The sequence below is a fragment of the Rattus rattus genome, chromosome 16 (genome assembly GCF_011064425.1).
Source record: "Rattus rattus isolate New Zealand chromosome 16, Rrattus_CSIRO_v1, whole genome shotgun sequence".
Lineage (NCBI taxonomy): Eukaryota > Metazoa > Chordata > Mammalia > Rodentia > Muridae > Rattus > Rattus rattus.
This window is the reverse complement of record NC_046169.1, coordinates 3,517,838-3,537,246: the sequence shown is the minus strand read 5'-3', so window position 1 is coordinate 3,537,246 and position 19,409 is coordinate 3,517,838. Positions and strand designations below refer to the sequence as shown.

Genomic DNA, 19,409 nt, shown 5'->3' with positions numbered 1-19,409 from the left:
GCTCTGTGCTTTTATTACTCTGCGTTTACATAGGAATTTATTTTTATTTTTGTGTTTGAGACTCTTAGGCTTTTTTAATTTAGATTTATATCCCTCCTTCATTCACCAAATCTAGAAAATACTTGACCATTCTTTATCTAAATATCACCTTTTGTCCTTTTTACCCATTCCCAGTACTAATTAATTAATTTGAGACGAGGTTTCTGCATAGTGCTAAGTGTTCTGGAACTCATTCTGTAGACCAAGCTGGCTTCAAACTCAGAGATCCACCTGCCTCTGCCTCCCAAGCGCTGGGAGTAAAGGTGTGCTCCCCAGCTCCTCCTACACAGTTTTTACTGTCTTCCTATATTATATCACAAATCTTTTCCCTGTTCTTCTCCCACTGCTAATACCTCATCTCGAATTCTTTCTGAGTAATTTCCTCAGACCTATATTTTAGTTCATTAGTGTGCAAGAGAACTGGGGCTTTTTCTGATATGTCACTCAATCTTCCTAAGCAGAACTATAATTTCAGCAATTATGTTTTTAATCCCTAGAAGTCCTGTTTATTTCTCTTTTAATATCTGTTTAAAGGTTTCTGGGGATTTGCTATATTTTGTCCCTTACAGTCCCAGGTTTCTTTTATGCATTCATAACCTTAAGTGAATGTTTTCTGTCCTCCTGTAAGTGACTGCACTGTGACACCAATATTCAAAGGTCTGTGTTTGTGTTTGTTATGCCTGGTAGCTTTTGTCAACAATGGATTGTCCTTATTGTTCTGGAGGTGTTTGCATAAGGTCTTGTCTTTCCTGTGTCCCACCACTGGGGGCTCAAGGCTTCCTTTGTTATCTTCCTGTAGACAGCAGGAATGCTGCCAGGCTCTTGAGGCAAAGAACCCTCCCACAGGCAGCCATGATGCCATCTCACCCCTTGCCCTTTGTGTGTCTCCTCAGCTCAGCTCTGAGTTTTAGAAACCTGTATGTTCCACTCAGCATTTCCAGATGTCACATGGGAGCTCCATGGTCCTCTTTGTCTGGTTTTCTGCCTTTGGCATCTGTGGAATTTCTGGTTTGCTCCCCAGGCTGATAGAAGTCAGAGTAAATGCCTGTGTGTATGAGGAGTGCCTAGAACGGGGCAGCATGTCCCCAAGGTGGACATAGTGGAGGGTGATGGGTGATATTTCTTTCTCATCTGATGCTGTCTGATGAATCTTCCTTGGTGTACGTTTGTCTTTTTCATCTTGTTTGAAACCCTCATTTCACATTCTTTATCTCTTTTTTTTTTTTTTTTTTTTTTCCTTTTTTTTTTTTTTTTTTCAGAGCTGGGGACCGAACCAGGGCCTTGCACTTGCTAGGCAAGGGCTCTAGCACTGAGCTAAATCCCCAACCCCACATTCTTTATCTCTTGATTTTGCCACAATCTATCTCACTCGTACCATGTACCTGTATGAATCCATTTCTTGCTACCCACCGTGCAGTGATGAATGCCCCACCTCATGTAATTCTCAGCTTCTCTTCCTGCCCATCGCTAAGGCCCAACTCACACATTCTCAACAAAAAGCTTCCCTTGATTTTTCTTGCTGATGTGTCTGTAAAACTGTGTCCTCGTGGACGACACGCATGTGTCTTCCCTCCCCAAACCCTCACTCTCCCCAGTACACACACACACACACACACACACACACACACACACATACTAACACACACATATACACACATACAGACACATACAAACACATACTCACACACACATGCTCACACACACACACCTGCACACACACATACTAACACACACATATACACACATACAGACACATACAAACACATACTCTCACACACACACAAACAACACATACACACAAACACAACACACACACTCACATACACACACATGCACGTACACATGCATACCATGCATACACACAAACACAACACACATACACGCACGAGCACACACTCACATACTCTCTCACACACACACACACACACACATGCACACACACACACACACGCACACCACAATACACTTTATTAGAACTATCATCTTAGTGGAGTAGAATAGAGAATATTATGGTTTTTATAGAGTGGACATTGTTCTGTGGGGCTTTTGTTTCTTTATGTGTATATCAGACCATAGTATAAACTGTATTTTCACAGAGGTTGAATTTTTGGTTGAAAAGGCAGCAGGAACTTACTACGAGACAATGCCTGTGTCTCCTTGTGGTTTATACATCTTCTCTCTGCCCTCCTCTCACTCTTTTCACATCCCCAGTCTTAAATATTTTATAGACAATAGATAGTAAATGTTTTCTCTTAACAATGTATTTATATTTATGTGTATGACTATTTTACCTGCATGTATACTGTGTGACACACACGTTTGTGTGGTACCCACAGAGGCCCTTGTGTTTACTCAAGCACTTCCAACTCCTGGAACCGGAATTATGGATGGTTGTGAACCACTATGTGGGTACTGAGAACTGACCCCAGGTCCTCTGTAACAGCAGCAAGTGCCCTTAACCACTGAGCCACCTCTCCAACCCCAGTAAACATTTTATGAATGAATGAGTAGGCCAAGACATGAGTGACTGAAACAGTAACAAGAGAGGCTAAAAAGGAATACCTTTGTAGGAACCAGCCTGTGTATTTCACAGGCCATCTTGCTCAGGTCTACACGATAATCGGGAGCCTTTCTCAGTCTGTCTTTCTTCAGAGATGAGTGTTCTAGAATACGCTCAACAACAGCAGCTGGACATTGGTTCTTAGTCTCTGCCTGCAGGCGTCTGAGGATACCTCATTATTCACTGAAAGGTCACTGCCTCGACCCCACTCCATGAGTCGATTATCTCAGTCACAGAAGGCACACTCTCAATATGCGGGAGTCGCTACTTTGGTAGCATTTGCACTGTAGTTGCCGGCTACTAATTTCTCAATAAATTCCTTTTAAAAACAAGAAAAACAAGGCTCCTCAGCTTTCCCAAACTGAAGAGCTTCATCACTTTCAACTTTGTGGACTGAATGGATAGAAAGTTACAAACAGTATGAATGGATATAAAGTTATTTGGGGCAAACTGATTTTGATTTGACTCTTGCTTCCGTAGCTATAGGCGTACGGTCTAGGGCAATGTCTGCCTCCTCATTTCCCCATCTGTTGGATGAGCGTCAGTGCCTAACTCCTGGGATGGCTGATGAGGCACAGCGATGTGTGGAGCACCTGGGGTCCTCGCGCGCATACATGAGGTGTTCAGCCCTCGTAATCATCTTCATGGTTGTAGTCTGGGGCCTAGGACCAGCCAACCACTTCTGTGTTTCTTTGGAAGCCAGCATCTCTTTGTGTTTCCTCAAGCAAGAGTAGAGGCCTGAGCAAGCAGTTGGCTGTCCATTTCTGAACATGTTCTTCCTATAGCCAGCCCTATCTCCAGCACCATGCTGGCCTGCATGCTGCCATGCTTCCCGCCAGGACAACAATGCACTAAGCCTGTAAAACTGTAAGCCAGTCCAATTAAATGTTGTCCTTTATAAGAGTTGCCATGGTCACGGTGTCTCTTCACAGCAATAAAACCCGAATTAAGCCTCTATCACCTTCCAAAGCACAAGAACCCAGAGGGTCATGAATGAGTTGATTTGAAATAGTTCTGGCTATGGGAAGAACGTGTTCAGGGGCTTACAGTTTTCGAGGCTTAGTCCATTGTTGTCCTACCAGGAAGCATGGCAGCATGCAGGCCAACATGGCGCTGGAGATAGGGCTGAGAATTCTACATCCTTGATTTGCAAACAGTATCAGGAGACTGTATACCACACCGGGCATAGTTTGAGCGTAGGAGATCTCAAAGTCCACCCCAACAGTGACACACTCACTCCAACAAGGCCACGCCTCCTAATAGTCCTCCTTCTCATGGGCCAAGCATTCAAACACATGAGTCTGGGGGCCATTTCTTTTCAAACGACCACAGAGACTATAGTCTCCTTCTGCTGCCTCCAGATCAAGATGTAGAGTTCTTGAATCCTCCAGTACCATGTCTGCCTGCACAGTGTCTTGCCTCGGGCCATGATGATAATGGACTGAACCCTCATTAGAGTTGCCTTGCTCATGGTGTCCCTTCACAGTAGCGAAATCCTAACTAAGACTGAGGTCAACAAATAAAAGTTCACAACAGGAGACAAAGGCTACACTCTCACTGTTTCCAACAAGTACTTAGGTTTCCATGGATGTTCTTTTAGATGCTTTCTGTTTGTGATAGAACATCCTGACAAGATAGCAGCTTCAGGAGAAAAAGAGTCTATTCAGGCTTGTGGGTCTAGACATAGAGTCCATTGTGATGGAGGGACCCGGCAGCAGGCAGTGGGACAGGAACCTGAGAGAATACATCGTCAACCATAAACATGAAGCGGGGAGAGTGTGAACCGGAGGTGGGGTGGGGCTATAAACTGCCAAAGCCCACCCACAGTGACCTACGTCCTCCAGCAAGGCTGCAACCCCTAAACGTTTTGCAATCTTCTAAAACAGCGCCACCTACTGGGGACCAAGAGTTCAAATCAGTGAGCCTATGGAGAAAATTTCTCATTTGAACCACCACATATATAAATGCTGAGGACCATGGCAGGGTAACCAGGATAGGAAGTGAGTCACACAGTGATGGTCTGCAGAGAAGAACTGTCATAGAGACCTGAGGCTAGGCAGGCACAGAGACAGCAAGGAACAGCGTAGCGCCAGGTCATACCGAAAAGCCAGGCAGTCCACCATGGGAATTTCAAGAAATTTTCTATCTTCCCAAGCTAGCTCTATTGTCTGCCTCCTCTCCTATAGTCTGGCTGATGTTAAAGAAACGTACTTTTCCGTCACAAAACTGCAGGTGATTCATGCTTTAGGTAGTCAGTCGGGACCCAGCATTGTCTACTGTGAGGCGAGAACAGTCAGACAGCCAGTCGTAGCCCTGTTAAGCAGTCATAGTCCTAATATGTGCAACAGATGTTTTATCTGCTTACACTTTTTTTTAAAAGATTTATTTTGGTTGGGGATTTAGCTCAGTGGTAGAGCGCTTGCCTAGGAAGCGCAAGGCCCTGGGTTCGATCCCCAGCTCCGAAAAAAAAAAGAACAAAAAAAAAAAAATAAAATAAAAGATTTATTTTATATATATAGCATTCTGTGCTGTATATATGCCTGCAGGCCAGAAGAGGGCACCAGATCTCATTACAGATAGTTATAAGCCACCATGTGGTAGCTGGGACTTGAACTCAGGACCTCTGGAAGAGCAGTCAGTGCTCTTAACCTCTGAGCCATCTCTCCAGCCCGTTTTAACTCTTGCATTTCTGGAACTTTCCATTGTTTCTTTAAAGAACTGTGGTGGAAACTATTTGAGGCATTGGCTAATGCCTGAGCCTAGAACATCCAACAGGAAGGAGAAATCTCAACTCATTGACAAAAGAGTTTGTAAGAGTTGTGGGTTTGGGTGAATTTGGGGGTCTCTGAAAATACAAATGTCTGCATGATTTCAAAAGCAGCCAGCCAGTGTGGCTTTCACCCTGTCCTTCAGCAGACACCAAGATGGAGAGAGAGAGAGAGAGAGCCGTCGTGGTTTGAATATGCTTGGCCCAGGGAGTGTCACTCTTTGGAGGTGTAGTCTTCTTGGAGAAGGTGTGTCACTGTGGGCATGGGCTTTAAGACCCTCACCCTAGCTGCCTGGAAGCCAGTCTTGTCCTAGCAGCCTTCAGATGAAGATGTAGAACTCTCAGGTCCTCCTGCACCATGCCTGCCTGGATGCTGCTATGTTCCCGCCTTAATGATAATGGACTGAACCTCTGAACTGTAAGCCAGCCCCAATTAAATGTTGTCCTTAAAAGAGTTGCCTTGGTCATGGTGCCTGTTCACAGCAGTAAAACCCTAACTAAGATAAGAGCCAAGTTGCCAGTACTTCAGGGATGAAAGGTCTTGTGAAGGTGGGACTTGCCTGAGCCAGGATGACTTCCTTACTAATACACACTGGCTCAGACCTAGGCAGGCTCTTTCAGATACTGGCCCTGTGCCTAGTTGGGAGCTCAGGTATGGGCTGGCAGAAGCTGTAAGAATTCATTAAAATTACTAGAAGTAATCCAAGCTGTTTTCTTAGAGTAGGAGATCTCGGGAGAGTCCAGCATGCCAAACTATTGCAACAGCCAGTGTATGCAGTGACATATGCCGTGCTTTAAGACCAAACCTGTATGAGCTATGGTCATGACCCACTGGCTTCTTATAGGCCAGGCAGTTAGCTCATGGTAGTGTTATCACACGCTAAAGTTCCAGGTGCTGGTAGAAGGGTCTGTGACAAACCTCTGTCCCTTGCCCCCAGCTTCATCTCCTGGGAGTTGATTTTAGAGTTGGCACGGGTTCAGTTATGTCCACCTGACATAAGTGGGACACAGTGCTAGAACCACAGATGGCCGCCTGCAGTCTATACTGGGACCAGCGATTCCAGTTCTCGTATGACTTGGTTATGGCTCTAAGCAGGGAAGCCTTGGGCAAGTAAAAACAGGCCTACCCTGGTTTGCCTCGTGACTTTCCTCATGTCTGACGAGAGGAACAGAGCCAGGCTGGGATGTTTGCCATTTGTACTCACAATAGACCCTTTTTTTTTTTTTTTTTTTTTTGGCTAGGGATGTAGCTCAGTGGTAGAGTGCTTGCCCAGTGTGTACAAGTCTCTAGGTTCAGTCCCCAACACCACCCCAATCCCAAAGTAAATGAACTGATCAGGACTGGAGATATGACTTGGCAGCCAAAAGCACTGGCTAACATTCTGAGAGACCAGGGTTCCATTTCCAGCACCCACTTGGTGTCTCACAATCATCTGTAACTTCAGTTCCTGAGGATCTAATGTCCCCTACTGGTACTCTCAGGCGCTGCATGCACATGGTGTACACACACACACACACACACACACACACACACACACACACACACGAGGCAAAACACCTATACATGTAAAACAAAAGTAAACCTTTAAAATAAATAAATCAATGAAAAAGTATCAACTAATCAGTCAAACAATATTTTTATAGATTGGTTTTACTTTCCTAAGGACCGATAGACCGGAGATTGGACATATAGCCATAACATTTCATCCTCAGATGTTCTCTCTGACTCCCAGATATCAGAAACATCATGTCCTCTCATCTGGAACCATGTTAAATATTTAAGGGGTCTGGGGGTTGGGAAATCCTTCTGTACCAAGGGACAGACTCTGTCAGATCGTCACACAGTCTGTTACATTGGATTGTGTTTAAAGCTTCATGAACGTCACCCTGGTACATGTCAAGATAAGTAAGCCTGAAGGAAGGGTGATCCTCTTGTGCTAAGACAGCAGTGTGTGTGTTTGTTGGGTGGGGCTGGAGTTAGAGCCTTCAGATCTCTGCATGGTGCTTTCCAATCTGCTTCCCTTCTTTTAGACCAAAACCCTCTTTAATCTGAAGCTGGTACTGCTTCAGTGCATCTGATAGAAGTTCATAGAGAGTAACCTAGATTGAGCTCCCTGCCAAAGGCAGTGATGAAGCCAGGGTGATATTGTTCAGAAAAAAGATGGGAGGACGGCTAGTCATACGGGGCACGCCTGCCAAGGAACTAGCTTATTTTTCAGGTATAATTAAACCAGTCAGGTTTTGAATGACCTGCTCAGTAATGAGGCTGTTTTGGCTGGCACTGCCCTTCCTTAATCTCACAAGCCATTCCCAGGAAACCTGTAGACCATCGGTTCTTAACCTGTGGGGTTGCGATGCCACTTGGTGGCGAGGGATCTCCTGTCAGGTACCCTATATATCAGACATTTACATTATGACTCCTTATAGTAGCAAACCTTACAGTTATGAAGTGACGGTGATAATCTTACAGTTGGGGGGGGTCACTACAACGTGAGGAAACTATTAAAAGACCACAGCATTGGGAAGGTTGAGAACCGCTGCTGTAGCCGCACCATAACTCAGAACCAGAGCATTGGCCGTGGCTAAAAGTGGGGATAATGGCTGAGGAGAGATCCCCTGCAGCTGCCTCAGATGCTTTCCCGGCAGAGTGCAGAGTCGCTTTTCTCTGCGTGTGGCTGGACCCGAAGTTTGTTTTGATGCTTGGAACTGTGCAGGTGAGAACCACTGCTTTTGTGGCTCCTAAGTAAGACTTCTCATCTGTGAAATGGAATTTAATACCCCACTGTGGTCCAAGTGAAACTTATAACAAGCAAAGCATGTAAGAGGTATCTTGAAATAGGAAAAAAGAATCAAAGGGCTTTGTGTTCCCATTTAGTAGTAATCAGTTCCTCCATGGGTCAGGGCTATCATGTATTTATTTTAACATTCTTATTGACTTCTTGAAAATTTCATATGTGTGTACAATGTATGTTCATCATAGCCACCCCCGCTCCCTCTCTGTGGCTTCCACCAGGACTCCCTCCCCACCCAACTCCATGCCCTTCTTTTATAATCCGCTGGGTCGAATTAGCGTTGCCCATGCACACATGGGTGTCGGGCTCAGTCACCAGTGGCCACCCCTCCCAAAGAGAGCAGTGACTCTGATGCCAAGGAAGCATCAAGTGTGTGTGTGTGTGGGGGGTACAAGGGGGAGACAGAGAGAACCTATGATATTTCTATTCTATACATGGGAGAAGTCCTATGCCACGATGCCATCCAATTTGATTGGCTTTTGTGTAGATAACACATCCCCTTGCATCTTTATAATTGATGTAAAACCCCACATCCACATCTGCCAGGCGTTCTTTATCCTCCTCTGTTGATGTGCTTAACCTTGGCCCATACCCTGGCTGCTGGACATGAATAGTGCCACAATCAACTCAAGTGTGTTGGAGCGTCTGCTGTATGGTGGCCTCCATTCCTTCAAGCATCTACCTGGGGGCCATATCCATGAATCACACGCTAATTCTATGTTCAGCCGTTTGAAGAACCCACCCATACCGTTCTTCCACTGTGGCTACTCTCTTCTCTAGCTCATCCCCACAGCATCCTTGCTAGAAGTTTCTCTTCTTCATGACAACCACACTGCCTCGTATGAGATAGAATTTCAGTGTTCTTTTGATTTAATTTTTTCATTTCAACTGTGTCTTTGTCATTCGGATGCATCCTTTTTTTTTTTTTTTAACACAAGTAAGAGATCATACGAAAGTGTTTTGTGTTTTACAGGGACAAAAGGATACTAATATAAATTCATTCTAGGAGCAGCAAGATGGCTCGGCAGGTAGAGGTGCTGGCCAGCAAGCCGGGTAATGTGATCCAGTCTCCAGATTCTATTTGATAGAATGAGAGAAGTAACTCTCAGCATGTCATCTGATCTTCAAAGGTCATGGCGTGCAGGCAGGCAGGCAGGCAGGCACGCACACACACACACACAAACAACGCACACACACACGCGCGCACACACACACATACGCACACACACACACATGCACACACACATGCTCACATGCACACACTAAGAATGTAGAAGGTATTAAATATTTTACTTACTATTCACACGTGCACATAATGTTTGGATCTTATCAACTTCCTGGTCCCTCCCTTCAATCCTTCCCCTATTCTGCCTGCCATTCCTCCCTCCCAACTTCAAGGGCCCCTTTTCTTGTTTTTCAATCTAATACCCACCGAGTCTGTTCAACGTTGTCTGTATGCATGTATGTGTGAGCCCAACTACTGGAGCGTGGGCTGCCTGTCAGCTCACGTCCCAGAAGAAAGCTGATTATCCCTCTCCCAGGGCCATCAACAGCCAATAGCTCTTTAGACAGGGGTGGGAGCTCATCCCCCCTCCCAACCCCTCTTGCTGTGATTTTTTTTTTTTTTTTTGGTTCTTTTTTTTCGGAGCTGGGGACCGAACCCAGGGCCTTGCGCTTCCTAGGCATGCTGGCTTTTGACTGGCTTGATCTTGTGCATGCTTCGTAAACATACTGTCAGTCATCCTGAGTTCATATGTTCAATGGCCCACCCAATCCAGCAAATACTGTTTCAATATGCTATCCGCTCTCTCCCTGTGGCTTTTACAGTCTTAATGTCCGCCCCTTCTGGGATTATCCCAAGCCCTGGAAGAGAGGGATCTGATATACAACTATTCACAATCGTTCAGTTGTAGGGCCTGGAAGTGTCATTCGGTGACAGAGAGCTTGCCTTGCACACACAGGACCCTGGGTTTTAGCCTCAGCAGCAAAACTAATAAACAGATAAACAAGGGAAGAAACGCACAATACTAGTAAGTCTCGAGCGATCGCCTCTGATGTAGATTGGCTGTGCTTCTACATAGCATTTTCACATTTCTAAAGGCATCGGTGTAATCTGGGCAGTAGAGATGTTTGCTGCGACTCGGTAGCAACTCTAACCCGTGCAGATCTTGTTATCTCCTAGTCACGCTATCAGTTATCCGACTGTTGCTGCTGGATATCTTATTGGTATCTATTCACACCTGTTTCTCTTACTGCACAATACTCCACTCGATGATGTTCCTGGATACCTTTGGGGATTTCTTTCTACTAGGTCCTAGGTCGAATGGACATAAGTTTGGGTATTCCAGGAGATTCTCCCAGGATGCTTCAGTGCTACAGAGTAGGACTATTTTAAAGGAGAGACTAGCCTTTGAAGGCCATGGAGAAAAAGTAGAGCTGGCTGGGGTGGGAAGTGATTGGAGGGGAAAGAAAGAGATGGTGGGGGACATCTCAGTGCAAGTGGAGGGCAAAAGAGAGAGTACTGAAAATAATGGCCACCATGTTTGAGATTCCCGGGCCTCTGGGGATGATGTTTTTCAGTGATGAAAGAAAAACCGATCACTTGCCTGGTGGCGGTGGCGGACACCGTTAGTCCCAGCACTTGGGAGGCAGAGGCAGGCAGATCTCTGTGAATTTGAGGTCACCTTGGTCTACAAAGAGACAACCAGGGCTATACAGAGAGAAACCCTGGGTCAAAACCAAAGATAGAAAGGAAGGGGGAGTGGGGAAGAGAAGGCGGAAGCAGACGGAAGTTCAGGTCAACTCATTGGGAAACAGAAGAGTGGCAGAGAGGACCAGAGTGAAAGCAAGCACAGTGATGGCCGACTGGGACTGGGACAAGCTAGGGAGATGAACAGAGAGGCTGTGAAGAGCTGCTATGCGGAACAAGGACCGGAAGGGATACACAAAGATCCAGCCAGACCGACTGAAAGTCTGGTTATTAAACACAGCAACACTGTAGAGCAGTAAGTTTAGACCAATAAAAATAGCAGTCACCAACAGTAGAGGCTGTCATTCAGAAACAAATGAGCGAAGGTTTCTGTGGTGGCTCTCGTAGAAGGAGGACGGTGTCTGAGAGCCATTTTCTCCTTCAGTTAAAGTGAAGATTAACGCCGTAGCCAAATTTAATCGAAGTTTCCCCTCTGCTGTTCAGATAATGGATTTGGACTTGGAACTGTTAAAGGTGACAGAGAAGTGGGCTCCACTGACATGAGCAGAGCCAGCCACAAAGAGGATTCATTTCCAATGAAAAAATGAAACGAGTACCCAAATAATCCTAAGGGCTTTGGTCTCTACCACCATGGTTCACAGCACACACCACCACCACCATCACCACCACCACCACCATCACCACCAACATCACCACCACCACCAGCACCACCACCACCACCACCACCACCACCACCACCACCACCACCACCAACACCAACACCAACACCACCACCACCACCACCACCACCACCACCACCACCACCACCACCACCAGCACCAGCACCAGCACCACCACCACCACCACCACCAACAGCAACAACAACCACAACCACCAACATCACCACCACCACCACCACCAGCACCACCACCAGCACCAGCACCCACCACCACCACCACCACCACCACCACCACCACCACCAACCATCACCACCCACCACCACCACCATCACCACCAACACCACCATCACCACCACCAACAAACACCACCACCACCACCACCACCACCACCACCACCACCACCAGATAGAAAATTGCCTGACTTCTTTGGGACAGCCAGTATCATTGTCTTCATCTTGAATTATTTTTCCCGATGCTTTGGGTGAAAAGAATCAGTGTGTGCTGTTTTACTTACAGACACTCATTAGCTGAAGAGAAAAAAGGGAAGCAGACGTGTCCACCTCTGCACACATAGCCGCTATAGATCTGAGAATTCTAACTAGTTCTGGGTGGTCACCATTCCGGGTGGCACAGAACGAGGCTGTTAACTGTGGACAAACGGGCATGCTTCTGCTCTGTGCAGTGGCCAGTCCGTACACCAGTACCTAATCAGGACACTTGCTACCCAGGTGTGTGCCCCTACCCCCAAACACGGGGGGAGTTGCTTGGGGTGAAAGGTTATTGTTATTCAGAGCATGTTTTTAAAGTCAAGTCCGAGCTACCACTAATAAGAAAGAGAAAACTATGATAGTCAGGAAAATATCTTGTGCTTGCTTTTCTTTAGTTCAGGCTGAGAGAGCATTCCTGCTACTGCTGGGTCCCCAGACCTCCACTCTGAAAGACACGGTCACCATGGTGACGGGATATCACATCAGTCAGAATCCTCCTCTGCCTAGTGAAGGAGTAGGGGGAGGGGGAAGCCAAGCCGAGTTTTGACATTTTTGCCAACTCACATACGATGTGTGATCTAAATTTATAAAATGTGAGGTTTCTGCAAACCATTCTCTTCTCAGCAAACACTCAGGTCTTGAGACTTGCAAAGGCCGGCGATTAGTTGGAGTTTTGTTTGGTTGCTTTGGTGGTTACCTCAAAAGTTTCTCTAAGCCTTGGGGCTGGGGACGGCTCCCATCTGGGAGTGCGGTCTGCTTTCCAGAGGACCCAGGTTCCGTTCTCAGCTTCAATATGGTGCTCACAACCGTGTGTAACTCCAGTTCCAGGGAACTCAGTATCCTCCATGCACACAGGCAAACATTCAAACCAACAAATAAAAACGTGACTAAATCTATATTCAAAATACTAGCGTTCTTCTAGTAATGCGGGCTTTTTGGTCTTTTTAAGGGAGGAGGACGTATATGCTTTAAAATACACCTCCACACTATTTTTTATAATAGAACTTTCTGGTTATGAATAGACCATTAGAGGAGGTTAAAGTTAAAAGCTTAATATCCGCTGGACTACGCGTGGTCCCAAGAGAACATGTGGGATTCGGCTTTAGTTCCTGGACACCATATAGGAGGACATCTAACATCATTTAAACAATAACGACACTGAAGGCATTTCTGAAAGAGGGTGACAGCCACGCTGACAGGCCACTAATAGGCCACCCTTTGTCTCAGTGCCGTGACTGGATTTCTTTTCCTCCCCATCTTACCCAAATCACCAGATCATAGTGAGGATATGAGGCTTCCAGATTATCCAGGAGGCTGGGGGTCCTCCTCCTGTGCCCTCACACGGTCCTCCGTCTAGGACAAATCTAGGTCCTGAGCCAGGTGGATGACACGTTCTGCAGTCTGAGTAGCAGTCATATGAGCCCATGGCTCTGCCGGGTTAAACGTGCCAATGGTTATGACTCCACAGACTGTATAAGTTGAATCTTCCTGAAATCTAGTCTGTGTGGGTCCCAGTTGCTATTTGGGGGACCCGCTAAGAAGCTAGAGGTGGGAAGGGATGTATTTAATGTGCTTCTTGAATCCCTAAGATAAGCTCCTCTTTGATAGGCCTCTGAAGACGTCTAGCTGGGATCTGGCTTGTTTGATCTGGCCTATTTGGCCACCATTTTTCTGAGGCATTTTAGAGCACTTGATGTAAAAAGATGGTCTCCTGGTGACAGGAAGCTAGAACACACTGAAATGATTTGAACTTAGGGTGGATTTCTGTGGCTTCCCTCTGCCCTGTTAGAAAGATAGACCCAAAGAGCTTTATAGGTTGTTTTGTTTAAGTGGGATGATGGAGGGGGGAGGAGTAGGGAGGGGAGATGCAAATTTCGCCACGCCCCATCCCTCTGCGGAAGCCTTCTAACAGGAGAGGAATTACCCTAAGGGGCTGGGAGAGCCTCACTCTTTGATTGAGGGGAGAAAAGCTGGCTTTAGAGAACTGGGGAGCTGTGCACACACACAGCAGCTGAATCCTCTTTTGAGGAGAAGTGAGGAGGGAATCTTACTGTAAGCATGAACTGTGACGTGTGACAGCATTTGCTTTGGGTTGACCTTGGGTCTCACATGCTGATGCCTTCCCAACTTTTGAACTTATGTACTATAATGAGCATTTGTGTTGCTATAGTACCAAGGCACAGGAAGTTGTCACAGAAGCCAAGGTGTCAGCTCTGTCATCGTGTATGGCTTCAGGGCATAGACAGTAAGAGTCACTTTCTCAATTATTTTCGGGTCTCAGTGTCACCATTGAAATAAAAGCTCCCAACATGAAAAGAGCTCATAAAATTGACAAAGAGGTGACTGATTGTACCGTAAGTGTATTAACCCCACAGAACTATCCTTTTAAAAATGGTAAGTCTCGTCAATATTTTCCACAATAAAATTTTATTATTTTATTATTTGTTTATTTATTGAGATGGACTCTTACCGTGTAGCCCTGGGTGGCCTGGAACTTGAATATAAACCAGATTTGTTGGGAACTCACAGAGATCTGCCTGTCTCTGCCTCCCAAATGCTGGGATTAAGGTGTGCACCACCACATCTGGTCTTAGGTAGGGTTTTACTGCTGTGAACAGACACCATGATCAATGCAACTCTTATAAAGGACAACATTTAATTGGGGCTGGCTTACAGGTTCAGAGGTTCAGTCTGTTATCATCAAGGCAGGAAGCATGGCAGCATCCAGGCAGATATGGGGCTGGAGGAGCTGAGAGTTCCACCTCTTGTTCTGGAGGTAGTTAGGAGAAGACTGCCTTCCGGGCAGCTAGGACGAGATCGCATCATAAAGCCAAAACCCATAAACCCATAGTGACACCGCACTTCCTCCAACAAGGCCACACCCACTCCAACAAGACCACACCCACCCCAACCAACAAGGCCACCCTTCCAAAGGATGCCACTCCCTGGGCCAAGCATATTCATGTATATATATATGTATATGTATATATACACACACACATATATATATATTCACACATCAATATTAATATATACATTTTAAATTTTAGCTCACACATGCGCACACAAAGTGGAGGACCTCATGTCTAACCCTGCACCAAGCCCTGCTTTACCCCAGGACCTTTAAACAGTGGAACAGACAGAGGTTGTGCCTGTCAGGAGCCTCTGATAAGTAGGAGCAGCGTGCGGAGCTCCATTCACACACACACCTCAGTGTAAAGTGGCTTTGCGCCATGCAATGAGCTGTAGAAGGAAGAAAGCTGGGACACGGAACTGGTGTTGGAGGCTGGCTCCAAAGGTCTCCCAGAGGGAGTGATGGTAGAGCTGTGGGCCGTGATAACACAGAGGGACCAATGTCAGTCAAACCACACGACCCTGTCCACCAGTTCCACCTGGCAAGTAGGTGACTGGCAAACTGCCCTACGTATCGGTCCAGTACACCAACTTTATTTTATTTCTACATGAAAAGAATTGGAAACATTCTACCATGGCCCAAAACACTAAGTTATTTGTAAACTTTATTTTTTGTTTTTGTGCACCTGTGTGTGTCTGCGTGTGTGTGTCTGTGTGTATGTGTGCATGGATGCAGTGCCCATGGAAGCCAGAACATGGCATCTGGTCCCCTGGAACTAGAGTTACTGGCCATTGTGAGCTGCCGAATGTGGGTGCTGGCAACCAAATCCCAGTTCTCTGGAGGAACAGCCAGTGCTCTTAACTGCTGAGCTATCTCCCTAGCCTCAGCATCCATCTGTCCGTCCGTACATCCATCTATCCATTCATCCATCATCCATCCATCCATCCCTATTCCTTCCTTCTTATCTTCCTTCCTTCCTTTCTCTTTATTTCCTCCTCCTCCTCCTCCTCCCCCTCTTCTTCCTCCTCTTCTTCCTCCTCTTCCTCTTCTTTTGTTTCCTTTTCCTGTATTACTAGCAACTGAGCCCAGGGCCATGATCTTGCTAGACATGTGCTCTGTCACTGATCTATGCCCCAGCTCTTATACACTAAAATTTAAAAATAAAAATAAATCTCTTAGTTGTTAGTATGCGGTTTCCACCAAACACACAGGACTGCTTATAGCACCAGCTTCTTTGTAGAATTTGTAACTATTTATTTATTGTGTACACATAGAATTTTCTCTCCGTGCCCGGCTTCCATGACTTGGCATCACGTCTTTGAGGTTCATGGTGTCCCCGAGGACAGGCTTCCCTTCTTTAAGGCTGCCTAGTTTTCCATTTTGTAGAGTCTCATCTCCCTTATCCATGAATTCACTGATAGTCATTAAGGGTATCCTTGAATTGACATCACGGACAGTGCTTCAGGGGACATGGGTGTGCAGACATTCCTCATCAAACCGAATTCACTTCTTTGCAGCATAGTCTCAGAAGCGGAATTGCTGGTCTATGTGAGTTTGTATGTTTTTTTCTCATTCCCGTCAGCCTCTATGAGGGGAGATTTCACCTTGTGATTGTTTTACGTTGTCCTGAACGTCAGTTCTTCATGTTGAGCAGGGAGGCATCGGCTAAGGAGACCGAGGAGCCCAGCTCGCTGCTGTACAGCTGTAATCCCATTGCCGTGGGAGCTGGGGGATCAAAGCTTGCCTAAGGAGACCCTGTTTCAACCAACCAGGAACAGCAGAAAGAGCTGTGATAGAAACGGGGCTGGAGGGCTGGCTCAGCAGTTAAGAGTATCCCCCTCTCTTACAGAGGACCCCAGTTTGTTTAAGAGCACCTCACAACTGCTTGTAATTCCACTTCCAGGGGACTCAGAACCTTCTCCTGGCCTCTGTGGGCACTGCACTCATGTGTACAACCTCACACACATATATTCATAATTTTACAAAAATCTAAAGGAGAAAGGTTAAGGTCAGAGTAGCAAAGGGATACTTTTTAACGTGGTTAAAATCCAGCACCTCCTTGTTCCATGAAGGGAAAAATGAATGAGAAAATTACAAGAATGATGACATTTCTCTCAGAGTGTTTACAAGTTTAGGTAATTACTTCCACATTTTTTTTCCTGTAGGAAAAGCCATTGACGAAATCCCTGCAACGTGGAGAAGACCCCCAGTTCGACCAGGTATGAGGCCATGGCTGTGCATGCCGTGTGGTTTTCTATTTATATCAAAAGGGACAAAACAGGAGCCGGGCTGTAATTCGGTGAAAGAGGGCTTGCCTCCAGTGAGCGAGGCCCTGGTGTTTGACACAGCTCAGGGAGGTGAGGAGGCGCTACAAGGACCATACGTTTCAATCAGGGAGGCAGGGACGGCCACTGTGAGGCTGAGGAATTCCTCAGAGCCATAGGCGTGTGGTTTTAATATTAGGCCCTCAGAGATGAGAGAGATGGTTCAGAGGTTCAGAGGACCCAGACCTGGTTCTCACACTTACCATAAGCTGCATGGGATCCAACGGTGCTTTCTGGCCTCGGCAGTCACAGCATGCATGTGATGCACATACATGCAAAAATGTACACATGAAATGAAAGCAAAATAAATCTTTCAAGAAACACTGATCCCCTCGGCATCTGTAGCTGGCTATTAGACATTCAGGGGGTGCCCTGTGGTTTGAGTCAGAGAGAACTGGAAAGCCGTGGAAGGATGGAAGTAGGTCCTCGGGGTTTTGTTTTAATTATTTATTTTCCTAAATCTTTGTATGCCAAAATTAGAGACCAAGAAAAGGTGATTACAGGGAATCCTGTGGTGGCCAATTGATCTCTGCTCCAAATCACCTGAGTGGTGTCTGCGGCATGGGCTCCATGTTCTGGGTTCCGGAATGAAAGACGCACGCACACACGCACGCCTTAGATTTTAATAGCCCTTAAACATCTCCATGGCTGGGCCACCTCCTAACCTCCACGTGGCTGATGTACTTTCCAATAATCCCAGCTCAGCACCTACTAAAACCTATATTCCATCTTGGTTGCCCGGGACCCAGACCTGCAGCCCTCCTGGGCCATGACCCCCAGCTCTTCCACGCAGGTGTCGCTCTGTCCTGCACTTCTCAGTTTGTGGCAGCGACTCCTTTCTGGGCTGGGTAGCTAGCCTTCCTCCTCCCTTGGTCCCCTACCCAGCCATTGGCTGCCAGCAACTTTATTTACCAATCAAAACCAACTGGGGGCAGGCACCCTCAGCGTCTTACTTGCAGACATGCAGATTCCGTGTAATTTGGGGGGACAAACTAACATAATACAAGCAGCATTAGACCAAACCCACAACAGAAGCCACTGAAGTCAACTTCCTCTAACTTAGTTGTAGTCCGCGATGACCGGGTCTCTACACCAGGGCTTGGTTTTAGTTTCGTCCCCCTATTTCCAGGCCCGCCTGGTTCATGGCACACACCTGTAACCCCAGCCCTTACATGGTGGAGGCTAGGGGATGTAAGTCGGAGGCAAGCCTCAGCTACAGAGTAAAACTCTGCCCTTAGAAAGAGAGACGCGGATACAGTCAGTGGTAGAATGCTTACGTAGCATGTCCTAGTTTTAATCTGTAATCCTGGTGAGAGATTGTGGGATGGGGAAGTGGGGGCATGGGGGCAGAAACAGAATGTAATTGACAAGAGTTGAATTGACAAATATGAAAGAGAAAAATTGCCTTAATAATCATTATAAAAACATGGAGCCTTAGGCTCCAATGGAGAAAAGTACTGAGTGAGCATGGGACATTGGACGGGAGAGAGCCTGGTCCTGTCACTCCAGGCTTTAGAGGCCTCTAGGAATGATGTGTAGCAGGACCTTTGAGGAAGCTGGTCAGGTGTCATGGTGCTACCCTGGATGTAAATGATGTAAAGTCTTTAAAACCTTTGAGTGGGTGTCTGTGTCTGAGGCCAAATACTGCTCAGTGCCCTACGGCCTAATGAACTCTCGAGCTTTATGGTCCAGGAACCCTACAGAAGGGAGCTACATTTGCAACACTGGGAGACACCTCAGGACTCACGAGTCTGGAGTGTTGCAGCAACATCCACCACAGAGATGCTATTCTCTATGATCCATGGTGCTCCCTGACAGTCAGGTGGTGCTCAGCCCAGCTTCCTGAGCTGCTGTGACCTTGGCTTTGCCCAGGGGCTGGCAGCTGTGGCTGTTTACCTGGATTTGGATAGACCATGGGTGGACCCTCACCCCTCCGCCCTGTGTTGTGGTTGTTAACCAGTGTTCCATTGGTTAGAAACCCTTGGTGGAGGCGCCCGCAGTGTCGCCATTTTGTAAGTGTCAGGCGTGGGCTCTTTCTCTTCCCTTTATCATTTATCATTAACTTTGCGTGATTTTTTCATTACATTTCATATTCTTATTCTCTTTATCCTGCTGCCTCTACCCTTTCTTGGAAAAACAAGTTTCTCTAGCTAAATATAACGCCTTCTTTATTCTCTCAATTCATCTAAATTAACACTGCAAGGAGTACTTATCCC

General features: G+C 46.4%; 1 protein-coding gene across 1 annotated transcript in view; it reads left to right on the top strand.

Annotated features, from left to right (window-relative positions):
• Positions 1-19,409, top strand: part of Fry (FRY microtubule binding protein) — a 237,550-nt gene that overhangs the window by 50,755 nt on the left and 167,386 nt on the right. The window contains exon 3 of the mRNA XM_032886834.1: positions 17,035-17,088. Coding sequence (XP_032742725.1) covers positions 17,035-17,088 — 54 coding nt within the window. The remainder of the gene's footprint in view (positions 1-17,034; positions 17,089-19,409) is intronic.